This window comes from Suricata suricatta, chromosome 13, assembly GCF_006229205.1.
Source record: "Suricata suricatta isolate VVHF042 chromosome 13, meerkat_22Aug2017_6uvM2_HiC, whole genome shotgun sequence".
Lineage (NCBI taxonomy): Eukaryota > Metazoa > Chordata > Mammalia > Carnivora > Herpestidae > Suricata > Suricata suricatta.
Window position 1 is genome coordinate 67,042,710 of NC_043712.1, and position 22,286 is coordinate 67,064,995.

At 38.3% G+C, this 22,286-nt stretch overlaps 1 protein-coding gene and 1 long non-coding RNA gene across 5 annotated transcripts in view; one reads left to right on the forward strand and one right to left on the reverse strand.

Moving 5' to 3' along the window:
- KIF27 (kinesin family member 27) overlaps window positions 1-16,971 on the forward strand; it is a 96,206-nt gene extending 79,235 nt beyond the window's left edge. For 3 of the 4 annotated variants that reach the window (XM_029920602.1, XM_029920604.1, XM_029920603.1), the window contains one exon: window positions 3,089-3,886. In XM_029920602.1, coding sequence (XP_029776462.1) covers window positions 3,089-3,567 — 479 coding nt within the window. In that variant the 3' untranslated portion in view covers window positions 3,568-3,886. Of the gene's footprint in view, window positions 1-3,088; window positions 3,887-16,632 lie in introns of those variants that run through there. The other variant, XM_029920605.1, reaches the window with a different exon arrangement.
- A 2,762-nt stretch (window positions 16,972-19,733) lies between these two features.
- On the reverse strand, window positions 19,734-20,556 carry LOC115276568. The gene is made up of 3 exons (XR_003901997.1): window positions 20,520-20,556; window positions 20,305-20,407; window positions 19,734-19,795 (listed from the first exon to the last, which is right to left on the reverse strand). It is a non-coding gene; the product is annotated as an uncharacterized LOC115276568 (long non-coding RNA).
- Window positions 20,557-22,286: the final 1,730 nt, after the last annotated feature.

The window sequence follows — 22,286 nt, forward strand, 5'->3', positions numbered from 1 at the left end:
TATAGAATTACTGAATCACTATATTGTACACTTAGAACTAATACAGCTGTGTGTGTTAACTATACTGAATTTAAAAAAGTTTTAATTGTCTCGTCTACGTATGACACAATCCACAGGGAAGTGAATGAAGAAACAAATGTAGATGTGTGAAGGAAACGTCACATATTGATTGGCTGTTACGTGCTATGGGCTTTTGTATCCCCTTACTTAAAATAGCCCTATAAGATAGCTGTTGTTTCCTATATAATCGTAAATTAAGCCTTCTGGTTATATAAAAAATGTAAAATAAATAGTGAATAATAAAAATAAAGGTATATTGTATATGTTTCTAAGATCAATCAGGTCTTTTTCTCTCTAATCTTTTAGAGAAGACAATTGAAAGTAACTTACAAACACAACAGTCATCAGAACTTTGGTCTAAGGCCCTTTGTCTTAACGACTCCTGGTTAATATTCTAGAATGAAAGTTGTCTTAGAAATGTGATACATGTGCAGATCTGCCACAGAGACTACAGTTTTTGATTTTCAACATAGTAATGCACAGGCAGTGATATAATGTAAACATTTACTTGAAATACTGCCTGCACTATATCACTGAACCTTTTCATTAAAGCATGACTTATAAAAAAATTAAAATGGAAACAGGTATTAAGTAGCAAACAGAACAATCAGCATAAAGCCAGTTTAGCTTTAAAAAAATCCCCTTTCAAACTCAAGATATCTGAAATTAGATATTTAGTGTTTAAATGTCTCATGTTTATGGGGCACCTGCATGGCTCAGTCGGTTAAGCATCTATCTGACTTCAGCTCAGGTCATGATCTCACTGTTCATGAGTTTGAGCCCCATGTCGGGCTCTGTGCTGACAGCTCAGAGCCTGGAGCCTGCTTTGGATTCTGTGTCTCCCTCTGTCTCTGGCCCTCCCCTGCTCTCACTCTCTCTTTCAAAAACAAACAAACATTTTTTAAAAAGTCCCATGTTTATATTACTGAGTTAACTAGACATCTCTTAAAAGGCCAGTGTCGTGTGGTGGTATAGAGGTTTAATCCTGGTCTTGGATCCTTTTCCTGCTCTTCAATGAGATGAATGCAAAAAACTTTGAAAAAAGTTAAATAATATTGAAAATATATAGGGATGACACCTGTCTGACCAACTTACTTGGGAAGGCTAGTCTTTTTTATTTGTTTATCTGTTTTTAAGTAAGTTCTCCTCCCAATGTGGGCCTCAAGCTCATGACCCCAATATCAAGAGTTGCACACTCCATTGTCTGAGCCACCCAGATGCCCTGAAAAGTCTACTCTTGTTAGTAATGTTGAAGATATTATTTCAGCTAACTTGCTCTCCCACCTGGAAACATCTTAAATACTTTTGTTTTTTGGCTCTAAAAAGTAATATAGTTATTGTAGAAAAATTTGAAAATAGAAAAAGCCAAAAAAAAACCCACCCTTAATTCTACCCACAACCATTAGCATTTAGCATACTTCTTTTCAATATTGTCCCCATACAAATATTTATTTTTTTTTCCCATACAAATATTTAAAAAGTTACAGTTGGAATCATATCTGAGATATAGCTTGTACTATATATATGCTATCTCAAAATGCTATTCTAACATAATGACATTACACAAGGTTTGTTTGAATTATAAATATAGCAATTTAAATATATCAAATTCTGAATTCCCTAAAAAATATTATACGTTTAGTAATCAGTATTCTTAATACATAGCTGTCTTGGCTCCCTGGCTTTTGATAGTAGTTTTTTTGTTTGTTTGTTTGTTTGTTTGTTTGTTTGTTTTTTTACTTAGAGAGAAAGCAAGCAGAGGAAGGAGAGAGAGAGGGGGAGAGAGACTCCTAAGCAGGCTCCACACTCAGCATAGAGCCTGTTGTGGGATCATGACCATGAGATCATGACCTGAGCCAATTTCAAGAGTCAGATGCTCAACTGAGCTACCCAGGTGCCCCAGAAATCTGTATTTTTATATGAAACTTTCCAATTTAAAATGTTGGGCTTAAAAAGAAAAGAATATCAAAAACAAAAAAAATACACACAATAAGAAAAAATGAAAATAAAATGTTGGGGGTCACGTTTCTTTCATAGGCTAAATAAAACATATCTGTGGGCCAGATTTGGCCTGGGAGCTGCCAGTGTGCAACTTCTGTTTAAAAAATTTTTTAAATGTTTTTTATTTATTTTTGAGAGACAGAGAGAGACAGCATGAGGAGGAGAGGGTCAGAAAGAGAGGGAGATACAGAATCTGAAGCAAGCTCCAGGCTCTGAGCTATCAACACAGAGCCCGATGCAGGGCTCAAATCCACAAACCGTGAGATCATGACCTGAGCCAAAGTCGGACACTTAATCGACTGAGCCACTCAGGTGCCCCACAACTTCTGTTTTTAAACTTGGTGTTCATAGGACAAAAAATGTCTAATCATGTGCCAGTGTATGTTAGAGTTAGCATTTTTCATAATATTAGGACTAGGGCCTATATGGACTTCTACGTAAATTTTTATCTTTGATATTAGATAATGCTATGATTTGAAGACCTCTAGCTTTGATGTCTTCACTCACTTCTGTCAGTCAGTCCCCCCACTATCATCTCCATTTTGATGATGGACCCCCAGAATACCCTGAGAGAGCAGAACCCTGCCTTCTTACCGGCAGTTCTAACCAAGACTAGATTTTCACACACATGATGCCATGTCTCCAAAGATTCCCCGGACATAGAGCCAGTATTCTCCAGTGCTGGCTCCACTTCGCCACGGTTTGGACTGTGGTTCACAGTGGCAAGCCCAGTGGAGGGCAGGCGTGGAAGGGCACCCGAGAGGCCCAAAGTACTCCTGTGTTTCCAGGGAAAAACAAAATCAGTAGGTGACTGTTCCTCAACTTTGTCCCACGAATTAGAAGTTCTCAGTTATTCACATGAAAATTGTCAATAAGTGAAATAATAATTCATATTCACCCTTCTGCTTGTGTAAGGAAGTCACTTAAAAAACATCATTTATATTGAGTGATAATAATCATTAAAATACCTGTTTTTGAGGACATCTCTAATTTTTTTCTTTTTTTCGCTTTTTGGGTTATTTTTAAGATCGTGATGCTGGAGATGGAGTCCTGAACCCTGAAGAAGCAATCATAGTTCCAGAAGAATTAAAATGGGCCTCCAGAACTGAAAGTATGAAATTGAGTGGAAGAGAAAGAGAATTAGACAGTTCAACAAGCAGCTTAAGAACACCACTGAATCAGAAGCTCTGGGAAGAGGCCCCAGAATTACCTCCAATCTGTAGCTCTTTAGCACCCACTAGTGGACATTTGTTAAACCAGGAGGATAAAAAAGAAATAGATGAGTATCATTTTACAAAATCTCACAGTCGTCCACCCCAAATTCAGCCAGTGGGGAACGCAGGACAGCTTCAAGGTGTCACATCTGTAAAGTTGTGTCGTAAAGAGTTACGTCAGATTCCTGCCTTGGAACTATCATTACGACGTTCCAGTCTTGGAGTTGGGGTTGGATCTATGACTGCTGATTCCATTGAAGTAGCTAGGAAACCAAGTAACTTAAAAACATAGGCATTTAATAACAGAACTTTCCTTTTTCTAGTCTGTTAGAAATTAAAGCTTCTGCTCACCAGCTCTTCCCTCAGGATAAAGGAAGAGGGAAGGAAGGAATCATTTCATATACTAGAAGTGTGTATATCTTCTATGGTATATTTGGGGAGTTTTAATTATTTGCAGATATTTCCATAATAACCAAATGAACACGTTTTCCAGCAGTATCAAGTAATGGAACATTTAAATATTTCCACTTAAAACTTTGCTTAAAATTTCTTTCTAGGCACATATAAGAATAAAACCAAGAATAGAATAATAAACTAAAATATCCATCAAATGTAGATTGCTATATAATCTAAAAGTATGTCTTAATACATTACTTATATATTACAAGTTCATATCATCATTCTCAAGTTTAAGTATGTATTTGTTATTTTGAAGAGATGCAGCTAACTGTTGCTTGTATGAGCAGGGGAGGCATCTGTTTCAGCACACAGCTGAAAACCTGTGCCAAAACGCTGTCTGGGGGTGAAGGCAACTGATTAGGTTTATGGGTTAAAGTTAATTTATGGCCCTCAGGGTCCGCAGAGGTTGGGTGATCAGTCTTGGGTTTTTAAACATGGTTCTGTGCTTTTTCTGAGATTGTTTTCGAAATGTTATATTGTTGGTTTGCTAACATTGTAGAATGCAGGTCTTCACCTCTCTCCCGCCCCGTCTATTCAACATCTCTCTCCTTAGGCTACTAGACTTGGGGGGGGGAAGGATGCAATTGCCACAGGGAAGCAATGATAGAATAACAATAATGCATTCATTCTAGCATTTCAAGGAAAAGACATCTGGTCACAAGGAGTCTAGCCGGAGGCTTTGTAGCTAATGATCTGATGGGCCTCCTCCAGAGATTTTTTTTCTACAGCCTGCTAGACTGTGTACACAGGCAGGCCAGACTGCACTGGGATCGTAAATATGTAAAGGAAAATTTTTCTTCAACATTTTTTAAGTCTAAATCTTATATATAATATAAACTTCAGTTTGGAACTAAGAACTAAACACTGATTGGCCCAACAAATAGTTTGTACTTTTTCATCATACTTTTCAATCAAGAAAACACCTCATTACAATGACCAGAGATATCTTGTTACTTTTTGTTGCTGGTGTTGTCATTTGTGATATGTTTCCAAATTTTCACTTGTAAAATAAAGTTTTTTCTTAAACTAATTACTGTTTAGGTGGGGGCAGTAGTAAAACCAACCTGACTTACGGATGTCTAGTCAATTAGAGTCACCCGCTTCCTTGCTGACTCTGGTTTTTCTTATGTGATGCTGCTACTCATATTTTTCTTTTGTCCTTTTCTCTGTTGTTATTGACCCTGACCATTCTTACCTATGACCCAAACTGTCCCTTTTTGCTCAAACACTTACGGTTTTGTTTTTCTGGTTTCTAGCTCCTGGGAGTAGGGTTCCTTGTTCTCATTGCTAAAAACCAGTTCCTAAAAGAGAAGAAAACCAAAACAAAACAAACTTCTAAATTGGTGAATAGTTTGTGTATCTCTTAAGCACGGTGCTGAAATTCATTTAAATTGTAAATGGAGTAAAATCGGGTACCTGGATGGTTCAGCTGGTTAAGTGTCTGCTTTGGCTCAGGTCATGGTCTTAAGGCTTATGAGTTTGAACCCCGCATTGGGCTCTGTGCTGAATGTGCAGAGCCTGCTCTGGATCCTCTGCCCTCCCCTATTTGCTCTCTCTCAAAAACAAATATTTTTTTAAAAATTGTAGGTTTTTACACAATGGACTTACCATAATGTCCGTGGACTTACCACAATGCCCAGTATTGGCCCAATGAGAAACTGCTTTAGACAAGGAATTTACAACTAACTTGGAAAATTAGAGCCAAGACTATTTCAAGTCAGATTCTAGTTTTAAGCTAGTTTCTTTTTGCCTTTAGTTTGTATGTTATATACTTAATATGTAGCATATGTAATATGTATATATACATATATAAGGCAGTGCCTTAAAAAAGCACAATGATATATTTATTAATGAATGTAGTTATTAATGAAGGTCCTAATTGTAAATTCCTTATAAATTAAGGATGATTTATTCTTATTCATATAAGAGTATATTCTAACCCTGGAATCTTGCTTGCATAAGAAAGTGACATATGCTTGTTTTGTCTGTGGAAATATAAAAATATTTCTAAAAGCCAACTCACTAACAAAGCAAGAAAATTTGTATCAAACCAGCAGTGATTAGATTTGGTGATGCAACTGTGAACTGACTTCTAAATAAGAAAGGTACAATTTTTTTCTTCCTTTTAGTTAAACATATATCCTTTATATGCTACAATAGATTTCATGTACATACACAGACACATACCTATTAATGATGTTCTGAACAATAAATACATTCTGGAAGTGAACCTCCATGTCATTCTAGCTTAGTGCCCTCACAAAGGAAAGAAAAATTAAGGCACTTACCCCTAAGGCAAGTAAAATTGTTTTTTAACATATGCTACTAATAAATTTTACTCTCAGTCACATGCTTTCCTTAGTCTAGCCATTTTGTCACTATATTTGCCTTTTTGCATGTATATAAAATATGTGTGTGGTTTCTTTTGTGGGGGTTGTTCATTACAGGTCTTTCCCCACTTAGAGCGTTTGGAAGGAAACCTATGTGCCTCTGTAAAGTACTAGTTCGTTCTGTAACTAGTGTTACAGATAACAGAGTTGCAAATTATAAGTATGGGAATTCTGGGTGGTGAGAATATCAATGAAGGTGATTCTGTGCTTTAATGTTTGTTTTCTTTTGCTAATGGGTTTTTTGGTTGTGTTTTTGTTTTCATTTTTGGTCCCTCTATTCTTCATATCCTTATGGACTTTGCCCAAAGAGTCTGCAAAAATACAAATAATCTTCAGTAGTATGGACTTTATTGCCCTTAGCCATTGGCCTGTTTGTACTAGTTCAGGTTAATGATGTAATAACTGCTCATTTAAGAATAGGTGTGTCACTAGTCCGTGAGTGTGAGTCCCGCATCAGGCTCTGTGCTAGCAGTGTGGAGCCTGCTTGAGATTCTCTCTGTCCAACGCCCTTTCTCTTTGCCCCTCTCCTGCTTGCACTCTCTCTCTCAAAATAAATAAATAAAAACTTAGAAAAGAAAAGAATAGGTGTCTTATATGAAAGAAGTTAATAAGGTCTTATACTAAGTCTTAAAATGAATTGCTCGGGAGTCACATGCTTAGTGGGAGTTTGATTCTATGGTCAACCTAAATTCTCATTCATCTAATGCAAAAACAACCTGTTTTGCTCTTTCCATTACTTTTTTAGGTTCATATTTGTGACTCTTAAAATACTGGTGCATCAATATCTGAAAGTTCAATGTCTGCTTGCCTACCATTCTTCTCTCAACTTCACTGAGATATTGAAAAATATTATGTATATTTTACATTTACTTTTGTAACCAAAGGCTGCCTTTATTAGTACTAACACATTTTTCAACATTTATATCTTCAAAGGTGGGGGCTCCTGGGTGGCTCAGCTGGTTAAGCATCCGACATCAGCTCAGGTCATGATCTCATGGGTTTAAACCCCCACTCTCCCACCATTGGGCTCTGTGCTGACTGCTCAGAGCCTGGAGCCTGCTCGGAATTCTCTCTCCCTCTCTCTTTGCTCTTCCCCTGCTCATGCTCTGTCTCTCTTTCTCAAAAAAATTAATAAACGTTAAAACAATTCTTTTAAGAAAAAGAAGATGTGAATGAGATCCACGACAAACATCTCAAGTGCACTGGATGTGTAATATTTTTGAGCTTGTATGGGCAGTAGTGTTTTCAAAGGGTAGTCGAAGCATCCGCCCAATGGGGAGGAATATTTTATCACTGTCATTGTTTATCTTGACGTTGACAATAAAAAGCAAGCTGACTTTTCATAAGTTTTGATGTTTTAAATACTCTACAAACAATGCACCCCTTTATCACCCGTGCCAGGAGGGACTGGGTCAGTTCCTTGCTCTTGGAATGCAGTGCATACACGGCATCAAACACTAGAATGGTGTTTGATTTTTATCATGACCTTTGTGTTGACCCCAACAATATTCCAACATAGAGGTAATTTAGAACAAGAGAATTATAAAAAGAAAGCTCAGAAAAACTTGATGTTAGGGCATCTGGGTGGGCTCAGTTGGTTAAGTATCTGACTCTTGATTTTGGGTCAGATCATGATCTCATGGTTCATGAATTCAAGCCCACTTTGGACTCTGCACTGGCCGTGAGAAACTTGCTTGGGATCCTTTCCTCTCTCTGCCCCTCCCCTGCTTACATGTGCTTCCTCTCCCTCTCCTAGGTGATTAACTAGTTGTTACTTAACCTTCTAATTTCTGTGTAAGTCTAATTACATGAAATAGAAGTTGGGGTTTTGATTTTTTACTTTGCTTTTCTGTTTGGAGTGTAATTATAACTACTGTAGTGTAAATGATGGAAAATAATTGCATATGTTAAAAAAAATAAAATAAATAAAATTTAAAAAAACTTGATGTTATAATATTGACTTTTGATATTTTCCATAATTCTTTGTTCCTTTTAATATTTCCCCCCCTCCTAGGAATTTCCACAGTGAGGCAAGAGAATAACTCCTATGTGAAATGCTAGCAGTGTAATATCATTGAATCTAAATGTATTGACTTAGACTAAGCTATTCTGTTCTACTGGTAAATTGTGACACACACTTCTACTGAGTTATCTCTACAGTACTTTTTTTTTTTAATACTTATTTAATTTGAGAGCAAGCAGGAGAGGGGCAGAAGGAGAGAGAGGATCCCAAATAGGCTCCACACTCTGAGCACAGCCCGACGCGGGGCTCAATCCCATGAACCGTGAGATCATGACCTGAGCCCAAATCAAGAATCAGACACTTAACTGACTGAGCCTCCCAGGTGCCCCTCTATAGTACTTTAAAACAATCTCACAGATTGTTAATACCGAGCAAGATCCTTTTATGCCCAAGGCACAGGATCATTCACAACAGGAAAGTAGAAAAATAAACATTTCTTAAAATTCATACTTATGATTGCTGGAAATTTTAAACTCCATTTATCAATACTTGTGTAATTCATAGAACAATATTTGAAAGCAATATTTGTATACTGTATTAATGTGTTTTCAAGCTTATTACAGTATATATAAAGGGAGATATAGTTTTTCAAGTCCAAAGTAGTAAATACTATTAGAATTTTTTGATCAGATATGTTTTTTTTTTTATGTCTTTTATTTATCTTTGAGAGAGAGAGACAGCGCGAGCAAGGGAGGGTCAGAGAGAGAGGGAGACACAGAATCTGAAGCAGGCTCCAGACTCCGAGCTAGCTGTCAGCACAGAGCCCGATGCGAGGCTCGAACCCACAAACTGTGAGATCATGACCCGAGCCAAAGCCGGACGCTTAACCGACTGAGCTACCCAGGCGCCCCCAGATATGTTTTTTAAAAGAACCACTTTTTAGACCCTGCCCTCTCTTCCCCAATTAACAACAAATTATAACACATTTATGGGTTACTTACTCTCATTTCCCATAGTGTTCTAGGATTTAAATAGCTCTGACAAGAACAGGAGATAAAAAGGTGTTTTCTTTTAAAGCACTCTATAGACCAGCAAAGAGTTAAAAAATATTTTGAGAGAATATATTTTATTTTTCTGGCAACAACACTAAAACTTAACTTCAGTCTTCAGCTAGCTCTAAACCCTAAAGAATACTTTCAGTTAGTATTGAATTTGCCACTTGAAAATATTCCAGATTTTATACCAGTTCCTTTTCCTATTATTGCTAAGATTCAGGATTATATGAAAAGAAGCCACCCTAGATAGAATGGAAATTGTGGAGCTATTCAAGAGAGGATTACAAGAAACAGTAGTTTTGGACAGATTCCAACAGTCAAGACATAAACCAAAGAAAATAAAACAAGTGATTTTACCATTGAAGATCCATGAATAGTATGCCAAAACAAACACTGTAGGCAAAATTGCCAGGATTTATCTTGATACGATACTTAACCATTTTGCTTAATTTTTCTCTCTGCTAAAATACACTCGAATATCTCTACTGAAAAACCTCTGGATAAAAGACTTCCATTCATGATTACAAACCAGCAGCTATTGGCCTGCCTGAGAGGCTGAATTGATGTTATTCATTCTTGTTTGTGATCTGCAGGGGCATTTCACTGTCCACCATGAATTTGGCCGATTTATGTAATAAATTATATGTATTAAAATGGTAAAAAGTGGTTGTTGTTTCTTATTTGTTTTTTTTACTTTCTAGCATGATTTTTCTAGATGGGAAGAATGGTAACAGGGCAATGTATTTATATACTGAGAAGCTGATCTTTTGAAATTCCCGTCAACCTGGGGGGTTGGGCAGCATTTGAATTGTTCCATTTGAAGCCTGGAGCTAAGCCTATCTGTTGTTTTTTTAATTTTTTTAAATGTTTTATTTATTTTTGATACAGAGAGATGGGGAGGGGCAGAGAGAGAGGAAGGCACAGAATCTGAAGCAGGCTCCAGGCTCTGAGCTTCAGCACAGACCCGCCGCAGGGCTTGAACCCACAAACATGAGATCATGACCTGAGCCGAAGTCAGAGGCTTAACCGACTGAGCCACCCTAAGCCTGTCTGTTTCACTGGACATTTTCCCAGGTAGCACCAGGTGTCACCAATTGTAAAACATAACTGCAACATGGCCAGAATGACCCAGGTTATAATCTTAATGGAGTGCATTAAATAATGTATTTCTGAAACACCAGTATTTTCTATTAAAAAAAAACACAATTTATGAGTCACTCCCTTGTGTTTTAAATCAAAATCTTATCAAATGCAACTCACAGTAATTAAATTAATTGGGAGGGAAATCACTAATTTTACTATAAGGCCTATAGTCTGTTACTTTATCAAATACATGAAAGCACTTTGAAAACTACAGCATCATATCTGTTTATGATGGAATTATAAGTAGGTTTTCTATAGAATTGGCTGTCAAAGTGCGATAACATTTTAGCACAAATGTGGTTGCTTATCTTATACATACATCCTAAAATATTTTTAAACAAATTCTCAAAGTTTTAGTTACATTTGTTAGCAACAGTGGAAACAATGGAATTCTCTGGAAAAGTTTCATGTGAAATCTATTCTCCCAAGAAAATATTTTAAAGACTTGGCTGAGTCTGTTCTATAGGCATAAGAAGTGCTTCGTGACGATTTGAGTTAAGAATGAAAGAGCATGTTTTTACTCGGTTTTTAGCCACCAGTTTTTTGGGTTTTTTTTTTTTTTTGTTTTGTTTTTTTTTGCCTATTCCTTATTTCTTTAGTAACAATTACATTGGTGAGTTATTGATGTATTTTGGCAGAAAGTAACTTCTTAAAACTGAAAAGAACGGTTTCCATTTGGTAGTCACATAGATGTTTTAAACTCAAATTTTCCTCTCAAGGAAACTAAAACTAAGTTAATTCTGGATGCATGTATAAGAACGTGATCAAATTAACAACAAAGTCTTTATTTGGCATTTGGTACTCTTGGCTACTGCATAGAAGCATGTTAGACTTAAATTTGACATTACCATGGTGGTCTCTCCTTCCTATGCATTTTGAGGGAAGCTCTTTCCCCTCAGTTTGCAAGTATCTGCCAGTGTTACAGAATATTTTGTTTCTTTTTAGATCAGAGCACCGTGGCCTGCACAGCCAAGCAATCAAAGAACAGGCCAAGACTTGAAGAGTAATGGAACCTATAGTCAGAAGTATTCTAGTGGATTGTGAACAAATAAATCAGAGAGGAAGAATATTAATGTACACTTTCCCTGGAAGAGTTACCTTCAGTGGTACTGAGGTCTTTTCAGAAAAGTTGATTACAAAGTTTATGATCTCCTGGAAGAAGGGAGAGTAGGTGTAAGGAACTGATGGTGTGAGTTTAATTGACCAGGCCACAGCAAACCAAAACACCTCCTAGAACCAGGGCCAGCATCCTGGGATTTGGCGCTTAGGTGGGGAACAATCTGTTCTCTACCAAAGGGTGAGCTGGTAATGGAAGTTACTTGTATTCTGAAAACATCACAGAAAGGGCATCTATATACAACAGATTGAAAATTTCCAGAGTATTTATTTTATAAATAAAGCATTTTTCCTGCTCAGTGTTTTCTACTAACCTTTTATTATTAAGGACAGAGCTGAGCACTAAAAGCTTTGTCAGGGAACTTACATTCCAGTGATAAGGACTCTAGAGAAGATAAAGCAATATAAGGAATAGAGAATCAAGGAGGCTTAAAAAATTTTTTTTAATGTCTATTGTTTTGAGAGAAAGAGAACATGGGGGAGGAAGAATACCAAGCAGCAGCACGGAGCCTGATAGTGGGGGTTTGATCCCATGAACTGTGAGATCGTGACCTGAGCCAAAATCAAGAGCAGACAGGACACTCAACCCAACTGTCCAACTGACTGATACATCCAGGTGCTCCAAGGAGGCTTTTTTAGACAGAAATATGTTTCTGAGCAAGGTATACACAAAAAGCTGTAAAAACTAAGCTGTAAACTCATAGACATAAAAAATGCTTTTCAATTGACCAAAGATATGCATGCTCGAAAGCGACAAGCATCAAAAACTGTATCTGAACACAGAGATCATATCCAACCAGTTTTTTTTTAAGTTTACTTATTGTTTTTGAGATAGAGAATGCAAATGAGGGAGGGGAGAAAGAGCAGGAGAGAGAATCCCAAGAAGGCTCCATGCTGTCAGTGCAGAGCCCCACGAAGGGCTTGATCTTACCATCTGTGAGATCATGACCCAGGCTGGTGTCAAGAGTCAGATGCTTAACCACCTGAGCCCCCCAGGTGCCCCCACATCCAACTGGTTTTTATGGAGGGCAAGAGCATTAGGGCCATGTTGTCCTTCTATAAATAGAAAACTGCTCTAGATCTACTGCTTTGATCACAATTGCTAATGCTTTTTTTCCAAGTTTAGGATCACATTTCACTTTAAAAAATGTCAAATGGAGATATAATTCACATAAAATTACCATCTTAATGTGCACAATTCAGTAGTTTTTAGTATACCTACTATGTTGTGCAATCATACTAATTTCAGAACATTTTCATCACCACAAAAAAGAAAATCTTTCCCTATTAGCAATTATTCCTAATTTCCCCTATCCCTCATCCCCTGGCAACTTTAAATTTACTGTCTGTCTCTTTGGAATTGCCTCTTCTTGGCATTTCATATCAAGGATACCATATAGAATATATCCTTTAGTATTTGCCTTCTTAGGATAATGTTTTCAAGATTCACTCATGCAGTATGTAATTCACTCATTTTTATGGCTGAATAGCAATCCATTGTATGGATCTACCGCACTTTGTCCATTCATGAGTTGATGAACATTTGGGTTATTTCCACTTTGAGGCTATTATGAATAACCATGCTGTGAACATCTGTGTACAAGTTTTTATGTGAATATGTTTTCAATTCTTTTGGGTACATGCCTAAGAGTGGAATTGCCAGTCACATGGTAATTCTGTTGAACTTTTGGAGATACTGTGAAACAGTTTTCAAGAGCAGCTATATCATTTTACATTCCCACCAGCAGTGTATGAGGGTCAGCTCATACACAGCTCATGTGCATCTCCTTTGGAGAAATGTCTACTCAAACCTTTGCCCATTTAAAATTATTTGTCTCCTCAATGTTGAGTTGTAAGAATTCTTCATATATTCTAGATATGTCTCTTATCAGATTTATGATTTGCAAATATTTTCTCCCATTCTGTGGGTTGTCTTCACTTTCTAGATAGTTGCTTTTGCATTACAAAGTTTTTACTTTTGATGAAATCCAATTTATAATCTTTCCTTTGGTTGTTTGTGCTTTAACTGTCATGTCTAAGAAACCATTGCCTAATTCAAGATCATACAGATTTTCAAGTATGTTTTCCTCTGAGAGTTATACAGTTTTAGCTCTTACATTTATATCTTGGGTACATTTGAGTTAATTTTTGTTGTATGCTGTATGAGAGGGATCCAACTTCATTCTTTTGCATGTGGATATACAGTTTTCCCAGCGCCATTTGTTGAAAAACACTATTTCTCCCTTTTTGAGCCGTCTTGGCACTTTTGTTGAAAACTGATCACAGATGTTTGGGTTTGTTTTTGGATCCTTGATTCTTTTCCATTGGCTTATGTCTTTCCTTATGCTAGTACCACACTGTATTGATGACTTTGTAGCTTTATAATAAATTTTGATATTGGGAAGTGTCAGTCCACAAGCTTTGTTCTTTTCAATGTTGTTTTGGCTATTTGGGGGTCTCTTGAGTTTCCATATGCATTTTGGAACAGCTTATGCACTTCTGCAAAAAATTTTAAAAAGTCTGTTGGAATTCTGATAGGAATTACATTGAATCCTTAGCTCCATTTGGTTAGCGCTATCATCTTAACAATATGTATTCCAATCCATGAACATGGGCTGTCTTTCCATTTATTTAGATCTTGTTTAGTTTCTTTCAATATTTCAAAAAATATTTATAGTTTTTAGTGTACAAGTCTTATGCTTCTTTGGGTAATCTGATCCTTAATGTTTTATTGCTTTTGATGCTATCATACATGGACTTGTTTTTTCTTTTTTTAAATAATTTTTAATGTTTATTTGAGAGAGAGAGAGAGAGAGAGAGAGAGAGAGAGAGAGAGGATTAGTGGGGGAGGGGCAGAGAAAGAGGGAGACATAGAATCAGAAGCCGACTCCAGGCTCTGAGCTGTTAGCACAGAGCCTAATGTGGGGCTTGAACCCACAAACCATGAGACCATGACCTGAACTGAAGTCAGATGCCCAACCAACTGAGTCACCCAGGTGCCCCTGAACTTATTTTCTTAATTTCATTTTCAGATTGTTCATTGCTAATGTATAGAAATACAACTGGTTTTTGTATAATGATAATTTGGTTTCAATTGATAGTAAATTGGGTTAGAAATACACCATACCACAAACTCAAGGGATTTAGGTTATGTTCACCCATACAAACTGACTAAATGAGCAGAAATCCCAACCTGTTGTTGCTGTTGTTGATAAATTTTTAGCTGGTTATTTTTAAATTATTCCTCCAAGAATTATTTCTGTTTTGCTCATCTAGGTTAAGGGTGGTAAGATCATAGAGCACAGCTAGGTAATTTGGCATTTGTAACCTCCATTCTCAGGTCCTTCACATGTACTTTTCCTATTTAAGTAAAACACAAAAGGAATAATCCTCAGCACCCCATCTCTCTGTATCATGAGGATCTTTCTATATAGTCCTCAGTGTGTATATTTTAAAGATTAATGATAATGCAGAAAAAGTTAATTTATTCAACAAGTTTCTATGGGCTAGATCTTATGCTAAGTGCTAAATGCTAAAGGGGAAAAAAGCTGAATAAATCACAGATGCATCCACCAAAGAGTATATGGTACGTTGAGGAAAGACAGACAATAACATTTTGACCATTTGAATGTAAACAATGAGCCTGGCACTGTAGTGACACACCAATGAATAAAACAGGCCAAGTTTCTACTTTAATGGGGCTCACAATATAAAGAAGAATATAATAGCTCTGATAAAAGTATAGAGGGTACTATGAAAGTATGGAAGAAGGGCTTTTAACTTTTAGAGGTGAGGGAAGGCTCCCCCAAGAAGGTGCCCTTTGTGTCTTAATGGACAAGTTGGCTTTTAGAAGTTATAGGTAGGAGAGGAATATCATTTTAGATCGGAAACCACTTTGCAAAGGCTAAGTGGGAGACAATATCATATACTCAGGGAACTGCATGCTAGTACATTGGGGACCCCAAATATGTATCTGTTGAATGAGTGAATTAGTGCTGGATGTGGGCGATGGCTGGGAATGAGGCTAGGAAGACAGCTCAGATCACAAAGGGGCCACACCAAAGAATCCAAAGACCTATGAAAAGCCTACTACATTTATTCGTCCAATTTATACAGCAATTTTGGCTGGTCTACTTTTGCTGTTCCAGATCCTTTATGAGACTGACGTGCTGCCCACTGCGCTAAGAAGGCACCTGTTCCAGATCCTTTAGATATAGACATATCTATATCTAAATGATGTACAAAATACCAGAAGAGAGCTACAAACCCATTGAGTAGAACTAATTATTTACAAATAACTTATTTACAAGTAATTATATTATTTGTAACCATAGTTCAGCTATATATCCATTGTTCATCTATATATATGTGTGTGTGTATATATATGTATATATATATAGTTCAGATATATATGTAGGATATCTATCTATATATGTAATTATACATAATATCAATTTTAATCACTGTAAGGAAAAATAGCTTTTTTGGTCTAGTGTAAGAGGATATTTTTTAAAATAATTATTTTGGGAAGTATAAAATAATCTTTCAAAAGATAATTCTATATACATGTAGGTCATTTTTCAAATTCAAGTTAGTGACATTTGACTTCATATAAATAGTACACTATAAATAACACCACAGTAAGGCCTTACCACAGTAAGGGAAGGAGGCAGCTGAGTCAAAATACTAGGAGAGTGGCATTAACATTTCTATTTTGCAGTGGACAGTGTGAAGGTAGAATGAAAATGTTTAGCTTTCAGTGCCTCAATTCAATATTCTTGAAAAAAAGATATTTTTAAGGTCCTAATCAAAAATTAGATTCTACTTTCAATCTTAGTATTCCTGTGGGATGATCAATGGTCAGTCTGTTAAACTGGTTAAGTTAAAAACAGTGAAACAACCTTCCCCCCCTTTCACTTACCATTAATTTTTTAAAAAGAAATTTAATTTTTATTTTTTCAAAGTGAAAATGTATATGGTTTAAGAGTCAAATAATTACTAGGCTCATAACAAAAAACGGAAGTAAGTCCCTGCTCCATTTATCGTTACTCTGATGGCTGTTTCAAAGAAAAGTTGTTCTGCTTCTTAATTCCACATTTCTAAGGATCGTATTTCCACTGCCACATCTTAGTTTTTCAGTTTTAGCCACTTTGTGCCATTTACTAATTGCCCAGCAGGTTTCTATCACATTGTTCAGTATATATTTAATGCCTATTATATGTCGTCCACAGGGCCCCATGTTGTGTCAGTCAGAAGAGATTAATTATGCCGGCTTAAGAACCAACACCAAAACCTCAGTGGCCTCCGAAAATAAAGGTGGACTTATTTACGCCGCATCTCTGACTGCAGATCAGCTGCAGTTCTGTTCCAAGGTGTCTCTACTCAGGACTTACATGGCCAGAGGCAACTCTAGCTCAACAGCGCCCATCTGTTCAAGGACAGAGACAAGGCTCCTGAGACTTCTGGCTGGAAGTGACATACTCACTTGTGCCCCTAGGTCACTGGCCACTAATGGGGCAGGGAAGTAGAATTCTCCTCGAGGGAGGTCATATCAAATATTCTATCATACAGTCCCCCACAAGTCTTTTGTTTCCCCCGAAGTTTATAATCCCCTCTTTCTGGGGTTGCTTACTTTTCTCTATACTTGTCACTATTTCATCTCTATATGTTCCATCAGAGCTTTGAAATTTTGTTCATACGGCTCAGACATGTCAGGTTCCGTGTGTTTGGTTTTCTTGGTGGCATCCCTTCTGGAGCCTTCCATCCTCTGGTATTGGAATGGACCGGCTGCTCTCTAGGCTGCTACACAGGTGTTATCCTGGAACCTCTGTCTTCACCTCCATCTTGGGAATTCTCTGTTTTCTCCTTTTGTTGGAGCTTCTGTTTCTCAGGTCCTGTGTGTTTCTGTGTCTTGGTTTACACCCTGATCTTGGTGGGGTACCTCCTACCTGAGCATATGTGAGTCAAAATTTTTCAGATTTTTTTTTCATTTTGACATCTTTTTCTGTTCCCTGCATTAGCTCTATTTTCTCTCTTCTTTTTTTCCTTCCTCCCTCTCATATTCCTTCCCTTCCTCCTCCCTCCTTTCCTTCTTCTTCCTTCCCCCTTACTCTCTCTACTTCTCTCCCTTCTGTTAGTTCATTTTAGCACTTTTCATGTGAGAAGGTTTCTTCAAATACCTAGAACCTGAATTTGGGAATAACACAGGGGAAATATGTCTCATAATTTAATATGTATGACTTAATTTAATTCTGCTTTTCTGTGGAGTGAGTCACCCCCGTCCTCAGCTCTGCCTAGTATCCAGAGGAGCTCTGAGTCAACCTCTTCAGAAGGTAAACATCCCATCTTCTAGTGAGTTAAGACAGTGTGGAATGGGGGTAGGGATTCAGGGGAAGGAAGGATCTGACTGTTCTTTATACAACTTTCACAATAAATTTCAGTGTTCAGCCCCATTTTACCTCTGCTTTCACAGTCAAGGCAACTCTAGTTTCAGAGCCTTTCCACATCGAAGTCTGTGATGTGAGTGGGTCCACTCTGGCTACTCTACCCCCTTCCCAAATGCTTAGGCATTAATTTTTCTCAGTTTTGGTAAGTTAGTGGAGCTCAAACTTACAACCCTCAGATCAAGAGTCACATATTCTACCAACTGAACCAGCCAGGAATCCCTGCTTCACTGTCATTTTAATGAGGTGTCTGGAGTAAGTGGAAAAAAAGTTGTGTTCAATGCACCATGTTTAACCGGAAGCCTCCTTACCGTTAGGTCTTAACATGTATAGATGTGATGAACATATTTTCTATGTTGGAAAAGTCAAAGTATAGTTATAGGCAATCCCATAAGAATTAGATAAAATGACTATAACTTTTATTGAGGGCTTATACGTGCTAAGCAGTCTTTCAAATACTTATATGTACTGTAAATATTACATATCTTATCCTCAGAATAACCTCATGAGATGGGTGTTGTGATTCAACCCCCAGCAGTCTGACTCCAGAACCCATATGTACATAATGAGGTGCCTCATTTTCTAAGAGGTAATCTTGTTGTTATTTTCTATTTGTCAGGTCTCTAGTCGATCCCTATTTATTGTTAAGTTATACCTAAGGTTTTTCATGTAGATTTTGAACATTTACAGCCCATTATTTTATGTAGCATAGTTAGCTAGCATCACATTTGATGTATCTATTTGAGGATACATGTTGGAGGTAGAACAGAGTAGTTTATGACAAATTTTAAAGCATTCATTTAAACTGGGAAGCCTGGCATGTGTTTGTTTTATAATACAGACAGATGGGCATTTCCTCTTAAAGAAAGCAGTTACCATCTGTAATCTGAGAGGTCAAAGAGAAGCGATCACAAATCCCACATTAGTAACACAAAACTTAAAAGCGCCTGTTGAAATGAAACATGATCTTTGCAAGAGTTTAACACACTAAAGCACTGATGGCCTTGAACCCCCTAATTCAGAGACTTCAACCCCTCGTTCTTTGAAGATTTTGGTACCAGGCTCATTACCACTCTCTCCAAAGCTATTCACTATTCCAACATTACTAACAGTCCTTTGATAAATCTTTGTGAGATAAATACATTCAAATCCTTCCTGTCTTTCAATTCATTGAGCAGCTCTCTTCAAATGATCTTACGCTCTCTGTTATTTCAGCAAACCACTCTCATGATCACTCCCTACACCTTGACATTGCTGACAACTACAGCCCCGCCACTAATTTTAATGTCAAGCCTCCTACTCTCCAACCCATCTCTTATCTTTTCAGGTCACTCTCTAGGGTACCAAAAGTCCATTCTTCAACCTGATCAGAAACACCAGTCTGTTCACCCTAACATCTTTACCCTTTTCCCTACCCCTCTCATATCCTTACCTCTTACGTCATCTGAAATTATGATACCTCCTTGGCTTCTACCCTCAGCCTCTTTGCCTATCACTCCCCATTTACACATGCCTGGCCAAATCTCCGTCCTGGTTAATCCCAAAGCACCTACTCTGTGTTTGCACATAAGCAACAGAATATGGCTGGAGGAAAATGCACAACGGTATTGACTGGTCTGACTGCAAGTTCATGACCACTCATGCAGGCAGGCCCTTAAGAGTGCCTGAAAACCCTCTGCTTCCCTAGTTGATAGTCTCTCTCACAGTCAGACTATTTCACCTTTCCTCCCCTTTCCCACACCTCCCCCCTCAGTTGTTGACTACATTAGCTAGAGGAGGCCAAATAGACCCCAAAATGTTATGGCTCCAACTTAATAGAGAAATTTATATCTTGCTCACGTAATAATTGGCAGTGGTGTTTCTGGTCTGTGGACAGCTCTTTTTCATCCAGGCACCTTCTTTCTTGTGGCTCTGTCAACTCCCGGGGCTTGTAGTCATCTGCACAATCCAGCTGGCAGGAAGGAAAAATTCATGGAGATCTGCTGGCCTGGCAGTGGCAGACATCATTTCTGCTCATATTCCACTAGCAACAACTTGATACTCATACTAACTGAAAGAAAAACTGAGAAAAATAGTCTGTGCGCCCAGGAAGAAGGGAGAGGAGCTTGTGATGGACAATTAGCAGTCTGCCAGAATGATCTTGCTTCTTAGTTCACAGAGAAAATAGAAGCAGCTAGAAAAGAATTTCTATCAAATCCACAAGCCTACTTCCATATGTCCCTTATATGTGGGGACTGGGTGGGGGTGTGGGGGGTGGGATTATATTTCTAGGCTGTCGTACCCTATCACAAAGGAACAATTTCCAAGCTTTCAATTGGAACAACATGGTCGGTCAGAGGATACCACCCAATTACAAAATTCAAGAATACCTTCTTTCCTTGTGTACTTTAACCTCTGTGGTATTAAACATTGTCAATAAACACTTCTTCCTGACCCTGCCTTTATGAGACTCCAATTTACCTTGCTTTGGTGATTCTGCATTATCCTGGTTCCTCTTCCCTTTCTCTTCGCTGGTTTCTCTCATCTAGATTAGATCCCTTCTTTATTTGTTGGCTTCTCTTACCTAGGTCAGAATTTCTCAAACTGTAATGTGATACAAATCACTTGGGGTTCTTGTTAAGGATGCTGATTTAGCACTTTTGGGGGGGGGGGCGGAGAGAGGGTTGAGATTATACCTTTCTAACAAACTCCCTGGTTATGCCATTACTGCTGGGCCACTGATCACACTTCTGAGTAGCAAAGTTCTAATGAAGATGTTTTCCAAGATTCTGCCCTTTGTTTTCTTCTTTTCTCTCACAGTGATATCACTGTTAGGCTGCTAACTTACCAATCTAGTTCAATATTTTCTAGTTCAATCCTCTTTCCTATATTTCAAAGCTTTTATTTCTAACTTCTTACTCTCTGCCTCTGTCTGGCTGTCTCAACAATCTTCCAAACTCTTTAAGTGTCCAAATTTCAACTGATCTCTTGAGAAGCAGTTCCTACTTCTATCTCTATCTCTTCTGCAATGATCTAAACCCAAAGCCTCCACTTTTTATTTGCCTCTTCCACCTTCATATATGTTCTCATGTTATCCTCTCTTGCTGTAAAACCAATTAATTGCCGAATTCTGTGGATGCTGCTTCCATATCATCTCCCAACAAAGCTCTTTTAAATCCTTCCTGCTTCACCTTTCGTTCAGACTTATCATTACCTTTCACCTAGCGTATTGCAGATCTATCTGGCAGTTTTCCCACCTCTGATTTCTGTACCCATTCACAGAGATGTCAAAGAAAAGCAAGGCTTTTAAACTGCAAAAAACTCAGAGTATGGTATTAAATATAAATTCTCCCACTTGGCATAGGGCCCCATTCGCGTTTGTCTCTGCCACTTCTCAATATGTCCTGGAGTTTAACCATTTGCTTTTTCCTGACCATGACTTTCATTGATCAGTCTCCATGTATGTTCTCATGCTATCCCTTCTTGCTGTAAAACCATTCCCATGTCCTCCAATCCCAAATGCCTCCTCCTCCATGCTGCCTTTCTCTCCTGATTCCCCACACAGTTTTTTGATCTTCAGTACTCTTCTTGTTTTTCATATGGCACCTATTATGGTTTGTCTTTTATTAGAACTGTTTTATCTTTATTTTATTCCTTAGTCTCTGAAGGGAAGAATAACATCTTTAGCCTCCCTGTCTCTGCGCCTCCCCAGGCCCCTAACTCTGCAGATGTGACCTATGGGAGTGTGTATGTTTATTATTAGTTAAATCAAAATGATTTAGGAGATACTGTGATCGATGGCAAACAGTACAGAATTTGAAGTCAGTACAGCTGGGTTCTGGCTTTGAGATTAACTGTGAAACACTGGATGAGTTACTTGGCTTGTAAAAGGAGAATCCTACTACCTGATGGAGCACCAACAGAGAGAGAACGCTGAAGTGCTGTGTAACTCTACAGAGAACTGAGCAACGTTGGTTATTCTCCTCACAGGAGAGTGGATGCAGTCTTGTTACTGAACTCTTGATTTGCAGAACCATCCCTACTTCACTAACTGTGGGTGGAACCCGGGCCACCAGGTCCCACGACCCTCTTCCACTCCTAGGGCTCCAGACTGCTCTCCGCGACGCAGGTGAGGCTGCCCAACTGCGGGGGAATGGCCTGGAGAGCTTTTCTCTCGGGAGGCCTCCCTCCTTCCACACAACCCAGGAAAGCCCTTCTCTTCCCGGTAACCCAGAGGACCGCGGCGCCACCGCCTACGCGAGCCGTTTGGACCCTGTCCGGCCCCCGTAGCTCCCCTTCTCCAGCAGGTGGTTCTGGTTCTCTCCCCCAACTCTAGCCGCTCACGTCACCGGCGAACCTCTACCCACGCGCCAACGCCGCAACCAACCGAGAAAATAAACAAACCCCCGCGCGCGGCGGCGGGCGCTCCTGGCTCCGCCCCCGCTCCGCCCCGCGGCTCTCAC